We start from the raw sequence: 24,321 nt of genomic DNA, 5'->3' as shown, positions 1-24,321 counted from the left end.
TTTCAGAGTTTACAAGTGGGATTTTTGGAAAGAAAATTATTACTATTCCCAATTTTTGCCAAATGACCACAAAGGGAAAGATTGTTATGTGGGAAATTGAGATCTGGGCTGGTCTTTATCGAGCACTGGTGGCTTCCCACAGGAAGCAATTTAAAAATGTTTGGGAATACTTGAGACAGCAGTAGCCATGCAGCAGGAATCAGTCTGTGTGGGTGAAATAACAGGATTGGGACAGTGTGGGCCTGTGCAGGGCAGCTCTGCTGAGCCGCTCCCAGCGCTGGGGCTGTTCTGTGTAATTAGCAACAATTTCAGTGTTCTGCTGCTGGTTTTTGTGTTAACAGCGGCTCAAGTGTTCGCATCAGCTGCAAACCTGGGAAAGGCTTCTCTGTGCTGGGAGCATGGAGCGCACTGACACATTGCTGGTTAATTAATTAGCTGTGCTTACGTCACGAGCCAGACTCTCGTGTCCGATGCATTATTTATTTATTTTATATATTTATATTTGTTCAAATATATATCATCGTCGGGCAGTATGAGCTCCCCTGGCCGGGCTCTTCCTTCCCCGGCGGCGGGAGTGCTGCGGTCAGCTGGGACTGCGGGAAGCGGAGCCAACGGAGGGAGAGCGCCGGCGTGACGTCATGACGAGTGTGCTTACGTCACTCTGATCGCGTCACTTGTGCGAGGCGCGCCGTGACGTCACCGTGACGCCGCGCGGGGCGGCGCGTTGCCGGGGCGACCGGACGCCGCTCGCAGGGCGGGAGGGGGCGCCACCACGGCCGCCGCTGCACTGCGGCAAGGCGGGGCCGCCGCGCGCCCGGGGCGGGAGCGCTCCGCGCCACCCCATTGGCTGCACCCCGCGGGGGGGGCGGGGCCTCCGCGCCGGCCCCGCTCCCATTGGCGGGGGCCGCCCCCTCACGGCGCTGCCGCCCCTCCCCTAAGGGCGGGCCCGGGCGGCGCCGGTAGATGAGGGCGCGGCGGGTGCGGACGGGGTGCCCGCGGGTACCGCTCGTCCTGCGGTGGAGCCGAGCCCCCGTCCCGCTGCTGCCCCACCGGATCGGCCCAAGGAGGAGCCCCCCTGCACGTCCCATCCCGTCCCGCTGACCCCGCGCCTGGGAACCGCCAGGTAAACCGGGAGGGGTCCCGGTGGGGAGCGCCCCGGGGAACCGTCGGGGTCCCCGCTCTGAGGTTGCCGCACTTGTAGATCGTCTGTGACGGGTTTTTATATTTTTAATTTCAACGCTTTGTAGTTTTTAACGTTGGCTGGTGCACGGGCAAGCAGCAAAGTTGCTGTTGTTCCTGTCCGCAGCCTCATTCTGCACCATCACTTCCTTGCGTTTGGGCTGAGGATGGAACCTCTGCCCATCCCTCCCTCCATCCTCACCTTCCCTCCCGCTGTGAGAGACAGCAATCCCTCCTTCCTTCCTGCAGTAATGACTTGCTGTAAATCACGAAAAAGTCGAATCACATTGTGTGTTTCCATAATGAATTAACTCTTGGGAATCCTTTGCACTGCTTGATTTGGAATTCTGAGTATTAATAGTAATTTCTGTTGTCATGTATCTTTCTATGCTGTGCGTCTCAAATGAGTTGGTCAGAGTTAAATAATTTGGAAACTTTGTTTTCCTCCAATTGTCATAGTTGAAGAAGGGTTAACCTGAGCTTTCCTTGCAGTAACAGAGTGGAGAGAATCTGTACAAGTTGCTTTTTCTCTTAAGAATATGATTTCTTACAGGCTTTATTTTGCAGCTTTTAGAGAGTTCTTGCATGAGACAGAATCTTGCATGTGTCTTTATATTTCCAACAGGGTTTCCTAAAGGACAAAAAGGCAAATAATGAATGTCATGTGTAAAGCTGCAAAGAGGAGTCCCGTGCTCTTTCCAGAATATAAATAAAAATACTTCTGTATGCCTGTAATTAAGTCTCCTCCTTCATTTGTCTTTGCAGTAATAAGCATATACAGAACTGTGTTTTAACGTGCTGAATAAGCAAATAAAGAAGCCTGTATTGAGAGACAAAGACTTGATTCTCTCTGAAGGTGTCATCACATTTTAGAGCACCTGTCATCCCTTCATGCTGGGGCTGCTTCATGCTCCACAGGCTTGATGTGCAGTAAACTTGTTACCACTGAAGCACTCAGAATTTCCCCTGTAAATTACATGCTCCTTTCTTTTGCAAAAACAAAGAAAAAGTTTTCCTTCTCCCTTTCTTTCTTTGATTGCCCAGTGTAATCATCCCATAGCCCTCGCCCTCAAAATGGTGATTTATGGAGTATTGACATTGCTGGTAATTCCACTGACATTAAGCCTATTTTGTGGTGGGAAACCACGGGATTATAATACTCCATCACTTACTTATCTCGTCCAAACATATTTTCAAGCCAGCTGCTCCATGTGTGCGAGCTAGCACACAAAGCCAGCCCTGTGTTTCATAAGCCCTGGGCTCTGCCCCTGGTGCTGCCCTGCTCTGGCTGGGCCGTTTCTCCTGCTGGCAGCAGAGCCAGGAGGTGCCCAGGGCTGGATGGGATTGGTGCTGACATCTGCCTGCACACTGACAGAGAGAAGTCTGCGCCAGGGAATCACCACAGTGACACTGCCCCAGAGTGCTCTCAGGGACAGGGACACAGGCGCTCATCCACTTCACCTGACAGCGAAAAATTCCTCTTTTACTCAGAATTCTGGGCTTGTGGAACCTGTGAGGACCTTTCTCTTCTAAAGCTGGCTGTTTGGCATATTTTACAGCAGATTTCACTTAGGCAGAATTGCTGAAATGGTATGACATTTTCTATAGGGCTTGTCCTCTGTTTTGTGGCTTTTTTCCCTTCTTTTTAAATCTCGTGATTGTGGGAAACCAAAGAGTTCTTTCAGTGGGTTCTGGTTTTTTTTCCTTCTGATTTAATTCAGCTGCTCTTTGGAGAGGATGAAAGCTTACAGTTACCTCTGCTGTGATTTCTGTTTCTACCAACAAAACAAGCAGAAAAAAGGGCTGGAACAGCTTCTAGAGGGAGAAAATACCAGGGCTATTTTGTGTATTTTAAGCATCTTTTCTTACAGAAAGAGGGTGATGTAAAAGAAACATCAATGTATGGTATGCTTTTAGTAACAAGTTATCTAGGTGTATTTTCTCTCAAATTCTCTATAATTCTTGCTTTATAAGTCAAAAATTTGTGTGTGGCTTTTAAGTTCTGTTATTAAGTATTTCTATTCTGAGCTCTTTGGCTGTGCTTTACTTGAGCATGAAACTGTTAATTAATGCCCACAGTTCTTTCCCAGCAGAAACTAAATCAGTACCTTGAACTTTTACTCTGCTCCCTGGTGCTATACATACAAAAGAAGAAAAAAAACTAACAAAATGTAATCTTGTTTTATAAGTGTTTTCTGCTCTTGTTATGTGCTTTGTTCTGGTGTTCAGCTTAAAGCTGAGGAATGAGAGGTTTTTGGAGCTGCTCATCCTGGTTGATAAGGAGTTGGGAGTGTCAGGTGTTGGAGATGAGAGCTGAAGGAGATTCAGGTGTGGTTTCCTGGCTCCCAAGTGCTGCTGGCCCTTAAATTGGTCTCCTGGCTTGGCTTCTGAATGATGGCAGCCAGAGATGGGCTGAGCAATGGGCAGAGCGTGGGGAGAGCAGAGCTGAGGGTGGGAGGTTTGTGGGAACAGACAAAAGTATTTAAACGTGTGTAAATTTGCATTGAAATGCTCCTCTGTAACTCTGGCTGGTTATTCTGAGATTTTGGAAACCTTTCTCTTGTGTCAGAGGTGAAATTTCCCCTCTGGGAAGAGGCAGCTCAGAGGAAAGGTGCATAATACCTGCTGCTGTTCTTGGGTAGGGTTTGGTGTGCTTTGCTCATCTGCTTCTCCCTCAGGGCTCTGAGAATATGTAAATTCTGTCAGAAAGCCTCAGTGCTTGACTTTAATGCTGTGGTAATTTATCCCCAGTAATTTATGGAGTGCTGCAGGTAAAGCAGATCAAGCTTTAGCAAACCATGCAGTGAGATTTGCTAAAAACTCTTTCTCTTCTAGGCTCAAGTAGCCAAAGATGAGTCGTGGATTCTCAGAAAACAATAACTTCCCCTATGACAACAACCAGATGGTTCTGGATATGATCCTGTGCTCCCTCATTGGGGTTCCTCAGCCCATCAACTGGGACAGTGTGGCAAGGCTGGTTCCAGGATACACCTCCAAAGAAGTGAGTTCTTAATAATAAATAATAATAAAATAAATATAAGAGAATATTTATTATTCAATAAAAGGATTTGTGTGCTTTGAGCAACGCTTTATGGAGAGGAAAACATTTCCTGGGGGGAGGGAGGGAAATTGAAGTTAATAGGTTTTTTTTTTCTAAAATAATTTGCACCTAATTGAAAAAGCCAAATGAGCAGTAGATTGAAATGAGGTGGAGGGTTTTGTTTTGAGAAACGTATTCTGCATTGTATCTCATTAGAACTTACACAGAATAAGAATGAAAATTACTGGGAAGGAAAAATTAAAAAGTGGAATTAAAACAAGGTAGCTGTGCTGCTGCATTCCAAACTCCCTAGCTGAGACTTGGGTGGAAGGGATGCCAGTACCCACTAACCCTGTGCAGGCTGTGGTGTCCTTACTGGGAAACCTAAAAACTCTCAGTGTGTGTGTTCCAACTCTGAACAAGGAGGGGTTACAGATCTCTGTTGGGTAAGGGGTGCAGTTGCTGCTTTGTGGATTTTTCTTCCTTTGGTTGGAGTAGAGTTGTAAGAGCCTCTGTATACTTCTCTTTCTGGATTGCTGAATTTCCTGGTGAAATGCTCTTTTTTTAAAAAATAATAATAATTTCAACTTTTCCATTTCTGAGAGGGTGTAAGCTAAGAAAAGAAAACATCTTTTGCCCTTGTGATTCAGCAAAGCTGAAAGAAAACAAGACAGTGGTCTTGACTTTCTTGCAAACCTAATCAAGTGTGTCAGCTCCCATTTATAGCAATGTTGCTGGGTGTTGCTGTAACCTTGGATTTCAAACAGAAAAATGAAGGATTGGGTGTAGAATTCTGTGGAATGCTGCTGCCTTTCAAGTTCTTGGCAGAGGCTTGGGGACATCTCTATTGTTCACCTTTCAGTGTGCAGACAGCACTGTGCATGTTAAATAAAATAACAGTATCAGTGAGCCCTCTGCTCACATTGATTCATGTGATTGATGAGTGCAAGTCTGATTACTCTGTTTTTACAGGACTGAACGTCTCAAATATCTCCCTATTTAAGGAGTCCCCATTTAAGGCAGTTAGATAAAAGCACAGATATATCAAATTTGTGACTGGCATCCCAAATTTGAGATGCTGTGACTATGAGAAGGATGTCCCTGTGTGCCCCTGGCCCAAAGGGGCACTGGCATGAAGTGTCTGTTAACCCTAAATAAATAAATTAAACCAGCTGCTAATGGAGCCCCACACCTGTGTCACAGGAGCAGCGCCTGTAGAATTAAATAGATTAATTTGTATGTGCAGGTTACCTCTGTGTAGGACTTTGCTGAACCAAACCTGTAATTATGATTGTGTTGGTACAAATTTACAGAACAGAAAGACTTTCAAGTTTGTCAAAAACAGGGGATGGGAAGTTTATAGGATTGCAGTGGAAAGCAGCAGTCCCTTTTGTCCAAATTGGAATGGAAGCCATAAAGTAAAAGAATAATAATTGTGAATCAATTTCTATAGCCATTCTTAATAACATTTGAGAATTCAAACTCTCCCCATAACTTTCTCTTTTGAAAACTAGGCTTAAAATCTCACAGGGTTTAAGGAAATGAAAGTTTAAACAGGTTCTATTTTTTTATCTTTCTATTAGAATCATTAATGATGGTAACTCTTCTTTTACTGTGTGTTTATGTACTTTCTTGATACCACTAAGTAGGCAGCATTTATGAGTTTGATATCAGTGACTGTTCACGTGCAATGCATTATCCCTCTCAAATCACAGTTATTAAAAATGTACTGAAAGCTGCTGCTTCATTGTCCTATCATTTGATCTTGTGACAGTGTGCAAAAAGGTTTGATGAGCTAAAAAGCAGTGGAAGCTCACCTGTTGACAACCAGTACAACCCCCTGATGGCTGCTGGTGGGAGCCCTGTGGAGACTTTAGCCACGTACATCAAATCCTCCCTGCTCGATTCCCAGGCTGAGTTCCCGGAGCCTGCTCTTGGGCAGGATTCCATTACTATCACTGGTATGTTTTCAGTCCTTCTGACCTGTGTTGGCTTTGATAATCAGTGTGTGCATGCTTCTGGCCTGAGGGGTTAATTCCACCCAGCAATGGTAGTCATTCATCTTTGGAGGGTACAGTATGAATGTAATGCATACAACAAGGCGCTTGCCATTAGTTTGGTTTAAAAAATCAATGTTTGCTGGTCATTTTTGGGAACTTGTCCTGCCAAGAGGCACAGATCTTTCTGCTGAATTGTGTTTAGGATTTTGGTGCTGTGCTGTTAAGCCTGCAGCCATTTGAAGTCATGTTTAGCAGCATTATTAAAATAACTGGAGAGTATTGTGAGGAAAAGCTGCAGGAGGCTGAGGAGGAGATCCCTTGAGGGCAAACCTTCCTCTCCCAGCTACAAGACCTGTAATTGCAATGGATAGGTACAGAGGAGCAAAATGTAGCTAATTTTTGCTTCAAGACAATCTTGAGATGACAAATGTGTCTTGGTCAATTATGTGTGCCAGTAATTATTGGGCAGAAGAGGACCAAACCCAATAGTTGTAAATTCAATCACAGCACAATTAAATATTGTTAACAATTCCTTTTGTACTGCTTCTGTCAGAAGTTTTAATTAAATGTGTGTGTGTTATTCTCTGATTTTCAGTACAGAGATGTTCCAGTGACTTTAGAACTTGGTAGATGTATTTGCACCACAAATTTGCTTCAGTGATGAATAAATAATTTCTGTGTTAAAAATTAAGACAACAGTGAAGCATTTAAATGTGTTCTCTGTTAAAATGTCCTTCACTGCAGCTTTCACTGTCCCCTTTGCAGCAGAAAAAGAGCTGTTTGACCTTTGTTCAAAGTGGTTTTAATAACTCCAATCAAGGGCTGATACTGGAAAATGTGTGTGCAGTGTCAAGCCTGTTAGTGCTTCCCTTCAGCTTTCAATGATGTGTTCCATGCCTGCTGTGGATGAATGCTGCTGGCACCCACAGGTCCCTGTTTGCAGGATTAGCAGCTTCCCAGAGGAGAGTTAAGGAGCTAACTCTGCTTCTGGAACTCCTGGGACAATTAGTGCATGATTTCTATCTAACAATGCTCTACATGTAATGAGTGTTAATGCAGTCAAGTCCACTAATGTAATGTTTCCTCTGACAAGATCCCAGCCCGAGATTGTTCTGTTTTCTTTGTGACTTTGGATAAATCATTTGCCCTGTTTGAGTGTAATTTGTTGATATGAAATTAGGGTAATTAATCTTTTTTTTCTCAGAGGCTTGGGTGAACTCACCTTCTTAGTATTTGTGAGGTACTTCTACATTTCAGAATTGGGGATTTGAGACAATCCTATTTGTAAATGGTTTTTGTTTAATTAATTGCTTCCTACTGGATTTATTCATGTTAGCTAATTGTTAGGATCAAGAATTTTGGGCCTGTTTGCATTTGTTTGTAGTCATGAGTAGCAGCAAGAAAAGGGAAATCATACCTTACTCATTCTGAGCTGGATTCTGGATGTGGCTGAGTTATAAAAGCTCATTTAATACTTGCTAATTATAAGGCCAACTGCTGGTAAGTCCCTCTGATTGCATCTCATGACAGTAACCAAACACAGAGGACAGCTTTTACCTAAAGGATTTGTTACAAGGTCAATCAAGCTGTAAGCTTTGGAGGGGAGGAAAGAAGATGTGAAGCAATGTGTGGGGAAGTTCAGATGTCCCCATTCATTTGGCTGTGCTGCTTATTCCTGTCAGCATTATTGCCTTCAATAAATCACTGTGCTCACAATGGACTTGCTAATGCATTTGCAGGCAGAACTCTTTCATATCCTGTATCTCCACAGTCCCTTCTTGCGAAACTCACACCTTTGATTCCTGCAGTGAGGATGGCTGCCCAGAGAGCTGTGGCTGGAGCAGCCCTGCCCAAGGTTTCACTGGGAGTGAATCTGTTGGGTGACTCTTCCCTTCTGCTAATTCTGCTCCCTCCATTAAGACCTTACTAAGACTTAACTGTGCAAGGCCTTTGGCTGAAAACTGGGAGAAAGTTTAGTTTCTTCTGCCTCTGATGCAATAATTTTGCTTTCCTGAAGGGCAAAACTGCTGTGTTCTGAGCCATATCATTTTTGCTGTGATTGTTCAGCCATTAGATGAAGATGAAGAGGTCTGTCTTAATCTTCTTCAGCCTCTTACATGACTCAAGAGGGAGATGATGTTTCTGGAACTCCCAGAAGTCTGAGAGAATGGCATAATCATGGAAAATCACCTCCTTAGGGTTTCAGTGGAAGGCAGATACAGTGCCCTTCCATTGTTTAGAAAAGATAATGATCTTTCTGACTTTTAAGCAAGATTATTGAAGTTTCACATTGCAGAAATCCATTCACAGCTGGAAATGCCAGTCACTGCTTTAACCCTTGGTCCAGCACTCAGTGATTTGGTGCCTGAACTCCTGAACCTCACTAGGTGTTTGTGTGCACCTCCCACTGCTTGCAGTGCCTTTGTGAAGATGAACTATTTGAAGTGCACCTGTCCTTTATTTCTGGAACAACCTGTGTGCTATTGCTGCACCATGACAGCCACGCTTGAGTTGCATTTCCAAGGTGCTGAAGAGCAAAGATGAGGAGATTTTGTTCTAATGCTGCTTTTTTCCTTACATTGAAGGAAGGCCCAGTGCAGCCTCCACAAGGAGCTGTTCCTCAGAATCTGAGAAAGGTCCTGTCCATAACGGTGGGGAGAGCACTGATGAAACCCAGGGGTAAGAAGAGCTTTGTGTATTTGTTATCTAGGGGATTGTAGAATTGACAGAAACATTGCTGATACTTATCTACTACCAGAAAGAAAACAGCTGGAAACAGCCTAATGAATGCTGTAAGAAACTTGGAAACCTTCTGTTGCTGCAGAAATTCAAGGAGTTGGTTTGAGAATGTTGTGTGCAATGAGATATTTATAAATGTATGTTCCTCTGAGTGATTGATCACTGCTGTGACAGGAATGAGAAACACACCTGGTTTTATAAAGGAATGAAACAAGACTGATGGTCAATTACACTTTTGAAAACACTCTTGAACATAGATTTGTCCTATGTAAAAGCAGGAAAAGAGCTGTAAGTGAAAAAATTCCCCATGAATTCCAGTAGCCATCCAGGTCACTTTTATTCCATCACATATCCCTGTTTTCCAAACTGTATAATTACACATAAAATAATGTTTGTTTGAAACTTAAGCATCTCTCTGTAGAGACAGTGTTTACTGAGCCTAGCTTCAAGCAATTCTTAAGAAATAGAGATTTTTAATATACAATAAACCAAATCTTAATTTCCACTGATGAAAATTGCTGTTAATGTCCTTGGTGCCTTAGTGATTTTGGCATCTATAACTGGTTATTCTTTGAAGAAAATTAAGAAGGGAGAACAAACAAGTTCTCCATATAACTCAGGTAGTATCCTATAACAAGCAGGTGACAAAAATGGGGAAGGGAGCTAGAAACTTTCTATTTCTATTTCCTTAATTAAATCACTCTGATTATCTGTAGATGATATGCCTCTGTCTTCTTCACCTGCCCAACAATAGTTTCTATTAATAGTTAATAACTGCAGTTTGTTTTCCCTCTGTTAATAAACCCTGTTGGTGCCATCAGTGTTGCAATGCATGACCCAGAGCTGGAGATGAGGCTGTTGGGATTTGGTGTTCTGATTCTTTAGGCTCCTAATTTGCTTTGTGGCTTTTTTCCTTTGGAAGGCCCAATATGGTGATCCATGTGTGTGATGAAGCCAAAAACCTCAAAGAAGATTTTGTGTGTCCTCGAGACCTGCTGGTTTCAGAGATGAAATACTTTGCTGAGTACCTGTCCGTGGATGCCCAGCGCTGGGAGGAGGTGGACATTTCTGTGCACTGTGATGTTCACATCTTTGACTGGCTGATAAGATATGTCAAAAGGAACTCCAAGGAGTCTGAGGCTGATGAAATGCCCACTTTAGGTAAAAGCAGATAGTTTCTTGTAGGTTCATTATGTTCTGTACTAATTGAAGAGGAATGGTTTTGGTGCAGTTCAGCCCCAGTCTGTTTCTGACTGTTGTCAGTGATACCTCAGGTTTAGCTTTTATGTTTTTCAGGTTCTGTGCTGCTTTAGTGTGTGGGTCTGGGCTCCATATTATGGGATGGCAAGCTCTCTGCACAGAGCAGGGAGACAAAACAATTCCCTCTCCAGCTGGGGACCAAGGACAAATGATCCAAATCTCAGCCCAGGAGCACAAACACCGTGGGCTGGAGAGAGAAAAACAAGCAGGGTGGGACTGCCTGGGCTAAAGCTGGAATGGGACAATGAACTGCAAGGTGCAAATGGAGCAGAACTGATCCCAGGGACAGACCCCGTGCCCGGTTGTGCATTTTGGGGCCATTTTGGTTCATCTTGGGTGCAGCCCTGGCTGGGCTCTGGTGCTGCCCAAGGTGCATCCATGGAGGCCTCCTAATAAATCCCTATTTATTCTTTAGCTCTGTCCAGCCTCTGTTCCAGGGCAGCCTGCACAAGGCAGCATCAGTTGTTACAAGAGTGTTGCAGCAGAGATCCTCTGGTCATTTCAGCAGATGGCTCTGCTTTGCCAGCACTGACAGTTTGGAGGAAACATGCTGAAAGTTGAAGCAATAAAAAAGCCCCAATATATTTTGGGATGTGATGGTTTTAATTAAGACTCTTCAGACCCCTTCTGACCAAGGGCAGAGTGGTAGATTTTAAACACTGATGATTGGTTTGTATGTTTCTCCTCTGCTCCCTGTTGGTACAACTGCAATGTTTTCTACAATTTCAATGCAATCCAATACAATGGTAGAAGAGTCTTTGTGGATTTTGAGGCAAGTTTTTAATTTTTTAATGAGCTTTTCCTACCACTTTTTAAAATATAACTTTCTTCTCTTGGTTTGTTTATAACTTGCAATGTGAAGGTTATGTTGAAGAAATCTCAGCTGGGTGTGATGGCTACAGATGGAAGCTAATCTTGTGTGATTGTTCAGTTGTTGCATCCCTGTGAAGCCTCCTTTTCCAATTTTAATAATTTTTCCAGGTTATAATGCTACCACTGAAATGGTAAACCAAAGGTTAATTCTTAAGATGGTTAAAAGGTTCTGAGGTTCTGTATACTGGAAGATGGAATGACGAGTTGATTGCTAAAATAATAGCTAACATGCTAAATAGGAAGAGAGAGGGATGTGATGTGAAATTACAAAAAAAAAAATCCATGTAAAAAAACCCACCTTTGTTCTGTTGCCTTCTAGAACCATCAAATGTCATCTCAATCCTCATTTCTTCTGAGTTTTTGAAGATGGATTCATTAGTAAGTATTAAGAAAGATTGATTTTCTGGCATGAGGGCACAGTTAATTACCAGGTGTCTTAACAGCTTGTTTGTTGTGCTTTGACTGTTAGATAAACAGGTGCTGCAAGGAGAACACTGTGAGATTTTGAACACTTCTATTCAGTGCAGTAATCCAATGCAATAAAGAGTATTTGCAGAATCTCAATGCAATAAAGAGTATGCTTGTTTTATATCCTTTTCTACATTAATAATATATCTGCAATGTAGGATCTGATTTTCCAGCTCTGTATAATAGCTGCTGACTTTGTTAAAATGTTTGTCAAAATTTCTGTCATTGTGGTGGCCCACAGCAAAGCACGGCTGTTGAAGTTGAGATCCATGACTTTTGTGGTTCTATTTCAACAAGAAATTGGAAAGTTACTTAAATTTTTAGAGGAGAACATAAACTAAATCATGTTATTCAGTATGAACTTTAGGCAAATCTGAGGCTTGCTTTTTATTTTTAAGCCAAACTAAAATTTGATTTTGGTTTTTCCAAAACACACACTATAGTAGGAGTCCTAGTAAAATCTATGTATTGTATGAGTGGCCTTGCCCCAATCCTAGCTGTTCTAAATGGGCTGTAGCTGTGATGTCCTTAATTGGGCAGCAGCTGTGGCTAATGAAGATAACTGGGATGAAAGGGGATGGGTTGGCTGGTCAGGCAGAGCCTTGGAGGAGCCTTGGTGAAGAAGCAGGAACAACGCTGCTGTGAAGAGCTGCTTGTGAAAAAACCACTCAGAAGGTATGGGACTCTAGAAATACGATAATAACAATATGAATACAACAAGTGGTGACCCCGATGTGGTAGAAGATAGGACAGCCGAGAGCTGTGGCAGCCAAGAGCTGTGGAAGTGATTAGGCAGCCTGAGAGTTGCAGAAGATAAGACAGCCTAGAGCTGTGGAGAAGCCTGGCTATTGAATTGAGGAGCTGTGACAGCCAGGGGCTGTGAGAAATATGGCTTTTGAGTCAAGGAGCTGTGAGGAAATATGCGTGTGTTGTAAATGGCCTTTGCGTCGTGGGGAAATGTATGTATTGTACTTTAATATCTGTTTTGTATTAAAATATCTGTAAGTAAAAGAAAAGGGGGGAATATAGTAGGAGTCCTAGTAAAATCTATGTATTGTATGAGTGGCCTTGCCCCAATCCTAGCTGTTCTAAATGGGCTGCAGCTGTGATGCCCTTATTTGGGTGGCAGCTGTGGCTAATGAAGATAACTGGGATAAAAGGGGATGGGCTGGCTGGTCAGGGAGAGCCTGGGAGGAGCCCTGATGAAGAAGCAGGAGCAAGACTGCTGTGAAGAGCTGATTGTGAGAAAACCCCCCAGAAGGTATGGGACTCTAGAAACAGGATAACAGCAATATGAGTACAACAAGTAAGTATTGAGAAAGATAGATTGATTTTCTGGCATGAGGGTACAGTTAATTACCAGGTGTCTTAACAGCTTGTTTGTTGTGCTTTGGCTGTTAGATAAACAGGTGCTGCAAGGAGAACACGGTGAGATTTTTAACACTTCTATTCAGTGCAGTGATCCAATATTTGCAGACTCAATGCAATAAAGAGTATGTTATTTCTAAATGTGGTAGTGTGATCTGGAGTGCTTGTTTTATATCCTTTTCTACATGAATGATATGTTTGCAATTCAGGATCTGATTTTCCAGCTCTGTATAATAGCTGCTGACTTTGTTGAAATGTTTGTCAAAAGCTCTGTCATTGGAGTGGCCCACAGCACAGCTGTTGCAGTTGAGATCCACGAGTTTTATGGTTCTATTTCAACAAGCAGTTGGAAGGTTACTGAGAGTTTTGGAGGAGAACATAAACTAAGTCACGTTATTCAGCATCAACTTTAGGCAAATCTGAGGCTTGTTTTTTTTTATTTTTAAATCAAACTGAAATCGTTTTCCAAAACACTACACTTAAAATAAAAGTCTTGAAGCAATTAGCATGGGGGGCTTTTGTCTACAATTCCTTAACATTGGTATTTCTGTTTTTCCCAGGTAGAGAAATGTATTCATTACTGTCACAAAAATATGAATGCTATTGTAGCCACGCCGTGTAACATGAACTGTATCAACGCTAATCTTGTTACACACATTGCTGATCTCTTCAGGCACAATGAGGTGGAGGAGCTGAAGGACAAAAGAGACAAATTTAAGAGGTAAGTTTTTTGCCTTGTAAAACACTTCTGAAGTGCTGTTGAGCTTTGAGATCATATTTCATAACAGCTAAGGCTGTGCAGTTCCAAATTATATATTATATTTATTCTCATGGAATGTATTTTTAATGCAGAATGCAATGGTGTTACTTCAGAACTTTATATTAAAATTATGAGCAGAAGGAAAGAGTGTTTATAGGAAATGAATAAAAGGAAAGGCCACACTAGGAGCATGGCATAGGAGAATTATTCATGAATTCTCACATGGGAGCAAGGATTAGGGGAGAAACCTTTTAAGGGATGACATGCTCCTAATTGGTAGAAAATGGTTTGGCTTCAGCATCCTGTGAGCTTGGATGCTTGTGTTTAGAATTCAGGGTGGCTGGGAGGCTGAATAGTTGTGCTGGAATGTTCTGTCATGCATCAGGATCCCAGCTCAGTATCGAGATACGGGCCAGTTATTGGAGGGAGACTGACAGACAAGCAAGGTGAAAGTAAGGAAGGATTTGAGTCTGTAGGGATGAAGGCTTGATCCTAGAATGCAGTGCAGTTTCGCAGCAATATGCACTAATTAAAGGTCTCTTAATCAAGGTAGAAGCTGGCAGTTCATATTAGCAAGCATTTTAATAAAGAAAGAAATCAAAATATCACTTTTGTCACACTTGTGTAAAAACGAGATGGGCATGATAATTTAAAGGAAAATTAAAAGCTAGATTCTGTGAGTGACTTTGCTTATCAGAATGTGATTGTTAATCTCACTATACATAAAGCAATTTTCAGGTTTTTTTCTAATGGGTGAGCTGTGTTGCTGTCATTAATAGTAAACTTTTCTGCAAGAAGATTGAGAGACTGTTTGATCCAGAGTATGTAAATCCAGATTCCAGAGGAAATGCAGCAACTTTATACAGGTATGGCATTTTTATATGGCTGCTTCAATAGCAAGGACAGCCCCTGTGTTTAGAAGCCCTGCTCTTACTCCAGTGCTTTCTTTCCTTCTTTCTCTTTTCTTTTTTTTTTTAAATCTAGGTGTTGTTTATGTAAAAAGTTGCTAACCAAAGAAACTGAAAGGAGAATTCCTTGTGTACCAGGAAAAATCAACATAGACCAACATGGGAATATTGTCTATGTTCATATAAGGTAGTGAATATGCACATATATCAAATGTTTCTTCAACTCTGATTTTGGGTGATTTTAGAAGTAATACATACTCAGATACATTTCAAAATTAAATCACAGATATGTGAAGAGTGAATGAAGCATCTCAACTTCTTGTATTACCTAGCAAAAAATAAAACAGGGGGTTGTGATTATGATGATGTGCTACTGAAATTCATTCAACAGTGCTGCTGCTGAATGGAAATGGGAAAACTGCAGCCGTGATTACTGGGAGGGCTATTTTTGGGTTGCACTGCTTTAAATAGAAAATACTCAGCTAATTCTTTCATCAGATGGTTTTAAGATGGTTGCAGCTGATGAGATTGAATGATATGCTACATTTCTGCAAGGTTTCTAGTGAAGAATAGACCCCACTGTGTCAGCAAGGAAAGGCTAAAGAGTATTTTCTAATCAAATCAAATGCTCAACCTGCTTAAAGGCTGCTATGAATAAACTTTGCCAGTTGTTTTTCTGTTCCTGCAGTATTTATCAGAGGAGCTTGCAGGACCTGTTCTGTATGCAAGCCTGATTCATTTGGCACAAATGTTGAATTGAATTCTGTGATCTGTGGCTGTGAACAGCTGGATTCTCCTGTTAATGGAGATCAGTCCAAGATCAGCTGCACTTCCCTCCCTCCCCACATGCCCATTTTAAGGGGGATGGTGGGAGATTATTGACAGGAGACCTTTCTTATCAAATCCTTTTTGTTCAGAACAACCCAAACAGTTCCATATAGCTCTCACAAAGGTGTGGAGTTAAGTTCTGCCTAGCATCTACATAGAACCAAATCTTGTGCCCCTGTCCTGACCTATTTAAGATCATTGGCGATTAGTCACATAAAATTCATTAATTGCATTACTTCACTTAAGCTCAGTGTATGTGGCTGCTCTGCAATTCCCAGCAGATAAATGTGCAGGGCTTTCAAGTTACTCAGAGGATTATCTAGATTCTAATTGTTTGCCTTGTGCTACTTGTGATGCTTTGCTACAGAGTATATTTACTGAGAAGTGATGCTGGCCACTAATGAATTCAGGCTTAGGAGCTAATACAGTTCTATCTTTAATGGTTTAAAAATAGGTTTCTATTTATTGGTCCTCTAGTGGTGCCTAGAACCGACTTCCAACTGGATGTGCTTAGACTTACTTATCCTTGACTTACTTAGCCTAGGATAGGCACACAAAATTTAACAAAAATGCTTTAGGCCAGGCCTTAAAATTAGGAAGAAATTTTATCTGCTCTTCCTGAAGATAACATGCCCCACTGCAAGTTGCACATGCTATTTTGAATTCTGAAGAGGTGTGTCTCATGTGATCACAAGGAAGCAACAACGTCCTGTATTTTTAATACTAGAGCTGCCAGCTATGTACCTTCATCAAAAGAGAATGAACTTGTTTTTTCAAACTGTATTTCTTAGCTATTGTGTTGCAGATAGATAGAAAATGTTTATCTTGGCTTGTAAATTTGCAGTATATGGATCTTGAGGTGAATCAAGCTGTAATTCTTTGTTATGAGTGAGTTTAGGATTTTCTGAAAGAATAAAGTCTCCTCTGTCATGCTCTGAATTTAGTAATCATTGTTTCACATTGTATCCCTCCTGTTGTCACTACTGGAGGCTTTTCACTGGTGTTTTCTGCACTTTCTCCACCTTGTGCTCCTGGAGGCAGGATCAAAACAGAGTCAAGACCCTGATGTTTTGCTTTTTCAGAGACAAAACCTGGGAAGTGCATGAGTATTTAATTGGCCTTCACGAGGAGCTGAAATCCTGGCGGGATGTTTACTGGCGTCTTTGGGGGACGGTCAACTGGTTGAACTGCTCAAGATGTAACCAGGTTAGGTCATTTCCCTTTGGCTTGTGGTAACCAGGTTAGGGAATTTCACTTTGGCTTGTGGTAACCAGGTTAAGGAATGTCACTTTGGCTTGTGATGGGTGACTTTTGGGGGGTGAAGCAGGGATTAAAGCTGTTTGGAAAATATTTGCTAATAAAGCTAGGTACACATTCTTTACAGTGCAGAACTTTTCCTTCCATAGGTTGTCTCACCTCTCACTCTCTGTGTTTTTGCTGTTGTAGTCTTTCCTGTGCACTGAGTTCTCCCACTGCCAGTACCACTCGCAGCCAGTTCTTTATCCAGGTGTAGCAAGTGCTCTGGGCTCCACTGGCACAGGAGTTTATCCCTGCTGTAACCAAAAAGTTCTTCGGTTTGACCCCACAACCCTGCCAAAGGTACTTCAGCTCTCCTTTATAGAGCAAAGCATGTGCTGGGGTTCTGTTAGGAAAATGGATCTTTATCCAAAATAAGGATTGGAATTCAGAAGTTGAACTTATGTTGTTATACTGGCTGGAATCAGTTCTTCCCATTAACTCCAGTATTTGATCTTCTGCCTCTGTGTATTGCAGGGCTGCAAAGTGAGGGATCATCTGGTGGAGTTACCTCCAGAAAGCAAAGATGGGGATGCTCTGCCGTCTCAGAGTGAAGAGGGGGATGCTTTGCCATGTCAGAGTGAAGAGGGGGATGCTCTGCCATCTCAGACTGCTCAGATCTTGAATGATCTGCTGCTTCATAGAGATGTTATAGTTGTTCCTTTCACTAAGGATGAGAATAGGTAAGAACATTGTATTGAGTTACAGAAATAGCTTAGCCCTCAACAGTGAACACGTGTGCTGTTATATTGGAGTTCTCTCCCATTTCAAAATGAGTCATAGGCCTTTCTAAGGGCAACTTATTTTTGATTGTTTACTTGGAAATTGAAGAACAAGTATTTTCTCCTTTCACTTTTCAAGCAGGCTTTTAGTCACTCAACCCCCATAAGCATTCACTGCTATCTTTATATTTTAATGTATTTCTGTCAAGATGTTATGTGTCTGACTCAGAGGTCTGTCTGCTCTCTTGATACATGTCCAGTCAATGGAGACTGATTCTGAACTAGTGGAGTAGAAATATTTAATTTTCTGTATTTCTCTCAGTGATTCTGGTATCGGGCTTGGTGATGACAAAGGCCTTGAATGTGATGTGCTTGTAGAACCAAATACACCATGGGGCCCCAAAACTGGAGAGATCAATGCTGTGAGTGCTGATGCTTTTCCTTCTTTTTGTCTAATAATGAGGATTCTTTGAAGAAGTTCTTGAACAATTTTTAATAAAAATAAACCCCATATGTTGTTGGAGAAAGACATAGGTACAAAATGCCCAGTTGGTGAAAAGGCAAAACTTTTCCCATGTCTGCTGGAAATATTTCAGTACATACCTTCATTGATTTTTGATCAAAAAATCAGCTGTAAATATTTTTAATGCTAAACTTACTTTCACTAAACCATGAATTGACTGCATTAAATTGGTCAGTGGTTTTCAAACCGACCAATTGGGTTTGATCATTCCACCAAAGTTTGGAGTTCAAGATGGGAGGAGGCCTGGGAGTTACCAGTGTAGAGTGCTGTACTGTAACATATCACTGCTATTTTTAGAATTTCTCTCACTTTTTTACTTGAATTATTATTGTTTTTTTAGCTTATATGCTTTTTTTTCTCCTTGTGACTACAGTTTTTGTCTCTGAAGAACTGGACTTTGCAGCTGGTTAGTAAAATATTTTACTAATTTTAAATGTTTGGTCTGCTGTACTAGCAAAGAAATTGCTTTGATTTTTGTCTTATTTCCTAAGAAATGAGACAAAAAATGTATTTTTTGCTTTAATTTTGAGGTTGCAAATAGTGTTTTTACAAGACAGTATGGTAAGTGTGAAGTACTACTTTTGCATTAATAGAAATGAGAAATTGCTTTGAATGTTTTTATAAAGGGCAGCAAGCCACAGTAGCAGTGCATGCTTCAGTTATTAATAGTTTTTTTTAGGCTGGCAGAAACATAAATCAAAATTCAAGGTTTTGAGTATCTGTCTCTCTTGGCTGGTCTGAGGTGCTTCAGGTGTTCATTGTTAAGCTTCATCATTTCTCATTATCACTTATTTAGATAAATGTGTATATTCAAACAATGTACATCACGTTACTGAACATTTCCATAATTCTGTGCTGATTCACTCTCTGGTCACTGAGATAGGGAGCTATGCTGGATGTCAGCAGCTGCAAGACAGATTTAATAAATCATTTAATAGAAGCCCAGGGTCACTTTTAATCTCTGGCCTCTCCTGGTGTTGGTTAGAAGCAGCAATCACTGTTATCTGAGGAGGAGGAGTACACCACGGGCTCAGAGGTCACTGAGGATGAAGTGGGGGATGAAGAAGAAGTGTGCAAGAAACCAGGTACATCAAGTCTGTACAGTCCTCCTCTCTGGAGTTATCAGCAGAAGTCCTCTGTAAGCAGATTTTGAATATTAGGTGTTTCAAAAAGAAAACCCAAAATTACTTGAATTTTATCCCAGGTTTTCCTGTAGTTACATACAAATTACCCCACTGCTTGATGCCATCAAAAATCACTGGCAAACAAGAAAAGCTGCAGCTATTCATGTCTGAGAAGTCCTTGGAATTATCAAGCACTTATTTTGCAGGAAACTCTCAAATTAATGAGATTTCATTTAATGAATGTTGGAAGAAAAGGCAGCAATTTCATGACTGCCTTTACATGCAAAGAAACCCCTGCAGATTTGTCTTTTGATTGCATAGAGGAATGACTGCTTAATGTAGCTAATTTGTGTCTGCATTGAAGCTAAGCTGTATATGATCTAAAAATACTTTTATTCATTTTTTAATGTGTTAATGGGTTTAAGAACATAGAAAGTCAAAAAGCAACTTCTCCTTTTCACCCTACTAATGATTCATTGGAAGAGAGGCTTCCAACGATGTCTTTGTTCTTTTTGTCATTACTCAAAGGGTGATTGGAATTGTACCAGTTAAAAAATATATATAAATTTTGATAGAAAATGTTGTAATTTAAATTTAAACTTGTTTGATCTGATATTGCTCAGAATTTAGTCATTGAATTAATGTGGTCCAAAGTGTAGCTTGTATGTGCATTAATTTTTAAAGGTAAAAAATGTATGCTGTTATGTGCAATCACTCTGCATTTTAAATGTTGAGTTTCTGTATATTTCTCATAGAAAAGTTTTGAGTAGTGTTAGCACGCCTGCAACACTAACAAAAGGAAAACAGCCTATTGATTTACACTATTTGTAAAGAAATAGAGGGGAAAAATATTTTAGTACCTCTGTAGTTGAGAAATTCCAAGTATCTGAGTGTATGAATAGACATTTCTTCTATTAGCAGGGAGAAAGGAGAAATTAAAAAAATCCTACAGGCACCCAAAGAAAGCAGTTTCTTCACCTAGTGTTCAGAAAAGGGAGAAGCCATCTGATAAGGTAAAATCACAGCTGTGAACCCAGGTTCTCAGGCTGGCTTAAATAATGAGGAATTTTCTCTAAGTTTTGGACTTGACCTTAGACAACCACATTAAATCTGTTTTTTCCTTCAACAGTCAAGTTCCCGAGATGCTTCTCCTTTCATGTAAGTGATTTTCAAAGCCCTTGAGAGCACATTTTAGTGTCTCCCTCTCCTAAGCTGTTTTTGATAACAGGCTGTGTGCACCTTTCCCTTGCAGTGTGAGCATGCAGCAGAACAAATGGGATGCCTCCAGGTCCCTGAGATACAACCAGGATGCTCAAAGAGAAGATGGTCTGTTCCTGCATGAGTTTGGCTTTCATAAAGTTAACATTATGCAAAGGAAATGAGCCAGCTAATTTTCCTAAAACTCACTTAGTTACATCCCTGTAGGGTGAATTTAATCTCAGATCCAGCAGTGGGATTTGGGGTGTTTGTGTGATTGATGTGCTTTATTTGCAATGTCAGCACAGAACCTACAGAGATTATAGTTTGTCATCTCATGATTATAAAAGTATGCAGATATTTTATCCTGCATCCCTGTGGCATTTATTGTTTGTGCAGATAAACAGAGAAGCATCCACTTCCATCTCTTTCCCAGTCTCTCTGACTAAAAATATTCAGAATTGGGTTAATTTGTTCTGCCTTTTTTAATCTCTCCTGAAACTCTTGTGCAATTTTGCTGTTTTAAAAACTTCTGCCTCCAAACCATTTCCTGAGATTTTGATCTCACTGCAGTGCCTCAGGCTGATTCTGGTATCTGCCAAGGCTGCTGAGGCTACATCAGGATTTAGGAGCCTGGCTGTTCAAGACTTTTATATAAACAAAAAAAAATTACAAATCCATATCACTAAAATCTGTGTCTAATCCTCTTTGTGTTCAGTAGCAATGAAAACCTTTGTTCTAAATATCCTCTCTTACTTCTGACAGATCAGAGAAGAATGTCTGAGATCACAGGGCACTTAATAAAAATGAGACTGGGAGACCTTGATCGAGTCAAGTCCAAAGACAGCAAAGAAGTAAGATTTGTCCTGGCAAAATGTGGTGTTTGCAGAGTTGAAGTGAGCCTTGGTTAACAAAAATATTAAACATAAATAAATATAACATCTATTCAACACATAAGCTAAAGAATTAATTTTATTCATCTTCATTTTGTTCCAAGCGTGATTTTTTTGAGGATTTGAGTTTAAAATAATATTTAAAGTTCACTGCTTTTAAAAACTGCTCATGGAAAATAGAATGGGTTTAGAAGAAAGCCAGTACTGGGTTGTGATAATGGACAAAAGTATGCCATAGACTGTGCTGAATATTAGTGATATTTTTATGGAAAGTCACTGATTACATTGAAACCATGTCAAAACTTGATTATTTTTTTCTGGATTCCAGTATGCAGGAGGCATTTATTCTAGACTTGAAGCTCAGATAAAAGCCTCAGCACAGGTCAGTGCACGGCAAAGCAATGCTGAGAAGAATCCCAGGTAAGATTTTAAAATAAAAGCAGGAAAGACTCCTGGATTTTTGGGAGTGTGGGGTGGTGGGTTTCAAAGAAAAAACATGCTTCATTTCACACACTTCTTATGGATCAGGTTAAGCTATATGAGGTGCAAAAGCTTCCCTTGGTCTCCAAGAAGAGCTGGGATAATGAAAGTCTTGGAGCCATGCTGGGGGGAGGTTCCTTGCAGCTCCAACATAATTTTCTTTTTGAGAAATTATGGAAAACTGGAAAAGTTTTTAGCCTGTTCTTTATTCACCTTGTAGAACAAAACCAAAAAACCCCCACACATCAAAAACTTGCATTAATAATAAAAAAACCCTACATTGATAATGTAAATGTGTTTCTCATGTGTTTCTAACCCAGGTCAAAAACCCGTTTTGGCCAAGGCCGTCCCACATAAGGATTCATGGACCTGCTTTAGCCAGAACTCATTACTGCTTCCTGAAACTGCACTGCACTCTGACAATGGACAATGCACACCTCTGAAAGCTTGCCAGTGACTTATTTATTACTTTAGGCCTTGTAAATTATTTTGTGCTGTAAATGAATGCAAACCCAATAAGGTCTGTACTTATTTTAATTGTAAATATATTATTTGTTAAAGTTAAATTTAATTGCTTTTTTTAGGCTGTTGCATTGAGTTGCATAGAAAATATTTTATAAATCTACAAAATTAAATTATCAGTCTAACTTTATTTATGAGGGAAGATACAATTATGCCTTTTGGTATGCTAGAAATACTGAAAAGGAAAAAGCAAGACTACTGAGTTCTGAATGCAGTCAGCAGCATTAACCCAAGTCTCCTTGTGTATTTATATTGTGTTGTATTTGATGGTACATTTTAGGTCAGTCTTCTGGGGATTTGCATTTAAAGCCCATGACAATGCCTGGGACTTAGACTAGTTGAAGCAACATTCTCTTGCAGTTCTGAGGCTTCCTTGTGTACCTCACACAAGTCCCACTCCTCTGAAGGTGGGTGGCAGGTAGGAACTAGACCTCCAAAGATGCTCTCAGTGCTGTGAGGGTGCAGCATTGCATCTTGCATGTGAAGCACTTGCTTTTCTTGGATATGAAATCTGTAGCCATCCCCATTCCTGACCCCTCCTGCACAGGACAGTGCTCTGTTCCCTTCTAAAACCCAAACCTTGTCATGCAAAGCACTTCTCTCCCTAACTGATGCCATGCCACTGAATTTCTGAGCAGATCTGTAATTAATTCTGCATCTTTCAGCAGAGATGTATCATTACAAAGGCTTGTGCATGCAGATCTTTTGGGTCTAGTTACTCCCTGAAACCTGCCTGATTTATACTGTTTAGAAGTCAGATGCACTTTCAAGTTCTGTATTTGGAGCAATAGAACACAAATCCAGGGCTACCAAAATCAAATAACTTGCCTGGAAAATGTTGTATATTAGCAGAGAAAATGGCAATAATAATAATAATGATGATGATGATGATGGCTGAATTCAAGGAAACACGTTCTGACTTTTTGAAACAGGTAGAGAGCTCAGGGAAAGCTTATTCCAACTCCTGGCTGTACAATAAATGGGGAGTTTGGAATTAAGTCAGCAAGTTCCTGGGTGGGAGGGTGGGCTGGGGTAAGGAGAGGGAGATTTGTTTAAATTCTCTTCTCTCCATTTTTGTTTGTCTTGTTCCTTGATGATTTTTGGTAGGTGTTAGAAGGCTAGGATAGCAATACTTGAAAATACTGCTGTCAAGGTGGAAGATTTTTATTGAAACAATTAAAAATCAGCGTTACTTGTGTGTTTTGTGCAATGCCGTAGCAAATTTGGAGCCCAGTGAAACCAACAAGCAAAATTGAATTTCAGTGGTTTTGATTTTGGGCAGGAGCTCTAACTTTGCAGGAGTGCTTTAATCTGTTACCCAATAAATAAGGTTTTGTGAATGCCTCAGGCCTGTTTGCAAGTACTGATGCAGTTTGAAGCACTTGTAGTCATTGTTGGAAAACTGATTGTTGTTTGTTGAAAGTATTATACAACCCATCAGGTATGAAAAATGCAGTAGGAAAAGTGTTTTGCTACAATTCTGTGACTTCTGATTGTTCCAAATTCCCATGGTAAACCTGGGGTGAAAGTTGCAGGCTGCATGTGTGTGTGTTTAGTTTTCATAGAACTACTGACTAGAAGAGAAAGGAAAATTCTGCTGGTTTTGTTCTGTGGGGAAGTGCCAGTTCTACATGCCAGTATTGTTTAACTCAAAAATATTTTTGAGCATATACAAACAATATATATGATGTGCAGTGTTATCTATTTTTCCCCATGCCAACCACCTTGAATTTTTATCTTGTATTAATTTTGAAAATTTGTCTTGGTTTAATGGAAATAAACATTATTAATTTAAGAAGTGTGTGAGTTTTTTATAGATGCTTTTAAGAGCTAAGTATGTGCATAGATATTGTTTGATGGTCTCAATCGTGCATGTGTATTTGTGATTAAATTACAGCATCCTCATACAGGCTTTTTATCTGTCAAGAACAGGATATCATTAAATGCAGAGCTACTCCAAATCTACAAGAACTTCAAAGAATTTTTATCTGCATCAAGTTTTGAAGCTGGATTAAAAATTCCTCAGTGAGCTGCACTACAACTGACCCAAGTATGCAAAATGTCAGGCTAAGCTATGTTTAAAAAAAACATAATTTTGCTTTGCACTGCCACAGTGCAGATTGTTTAAATGGTGCAATCTG

At 40.7% G+C, this 24,321-nt stretch overlaps 1 protein-coding gene across 2 annotated transcripts; it reads left to right on the top strand.

Annotated features, from left to right (window-relative positions):
* Nucleotides 1–994: 994 nt before the first annotated feature.
* SANBR (SANT and BTB domain regulator of CSR) lies at nucleotides 995–23,972 on the top strand. 2 transcript variants are annotated; one of them, XM_054290206.1, is made up of 21 exons: nucleotides 995–1,123; nucleotides 4,015–4,180; nucleotides 5,994–6,180; nucleotides 8,805–8,898; nucleotides 9,881–10,119; nucleotides 11,411–11,469; nucleotides 13,488–13,648; nucleotides 14,467–14,553; nucleotides 14,672–14,782; nucleotides 16,506–16,629; nucleotides 16,870–17,022; nucleotides 17,197–17,402; nucleotides 17,764–17,863; nucleotides 18,338–18,370; nucleotides 18,950–19,049; nucleotides 20,007–20,101; nucleotides 20,218–20,246; nucleotides 20,341–20,414; nucleotides 21,051–21,139; nucleotides 21,507–21,598; nucleotides 21,979–23,972. In XM_054290206.1, exons 2-21 carry the CDS (start codon nucleotides 4,031–4,033, stop codon nucleotides 22,013–22,015), a joined length of 2,220 nt encoding a protein of 739 aa, XP_054146181.1. In that variant the 5' UTR covers nucleotides 995–1,123; nucleotides 4,015–4,030; the 3' UTR covers nucleotides 22,016–23,972. The 2 variants fall into 2 exon arrangements, with proteins under 2 accessions (XP_054146181.1, XP_054146179.1); XM_054290204.1 differs by having other exon boundaries at nucleotides 20,215–20,246.
* The last annotated feature ends 349 nt before the right edge of the window (nucleotides 23,973–24,321 follow it).

Source organism: Melozone crissalis, unplaced genomic scaffold (genome assembly GCF_028551555.1).
Source record: "Melozone crissalis strain CALT ecotype California unplaced genomic scaffold, PUWL_Pcris_2 ptg000081l_1, whole genome shotgun sequence".
NCBI classification, from domain to species: Eukaryota; Metazoa; Chordata; class Aves; order Passeriformes; family Passerellidae; genus Melozone; species Melozone crissalis.
This window is presented reverse-complemented; position numbering and strand designations above follow the sequence as displayed.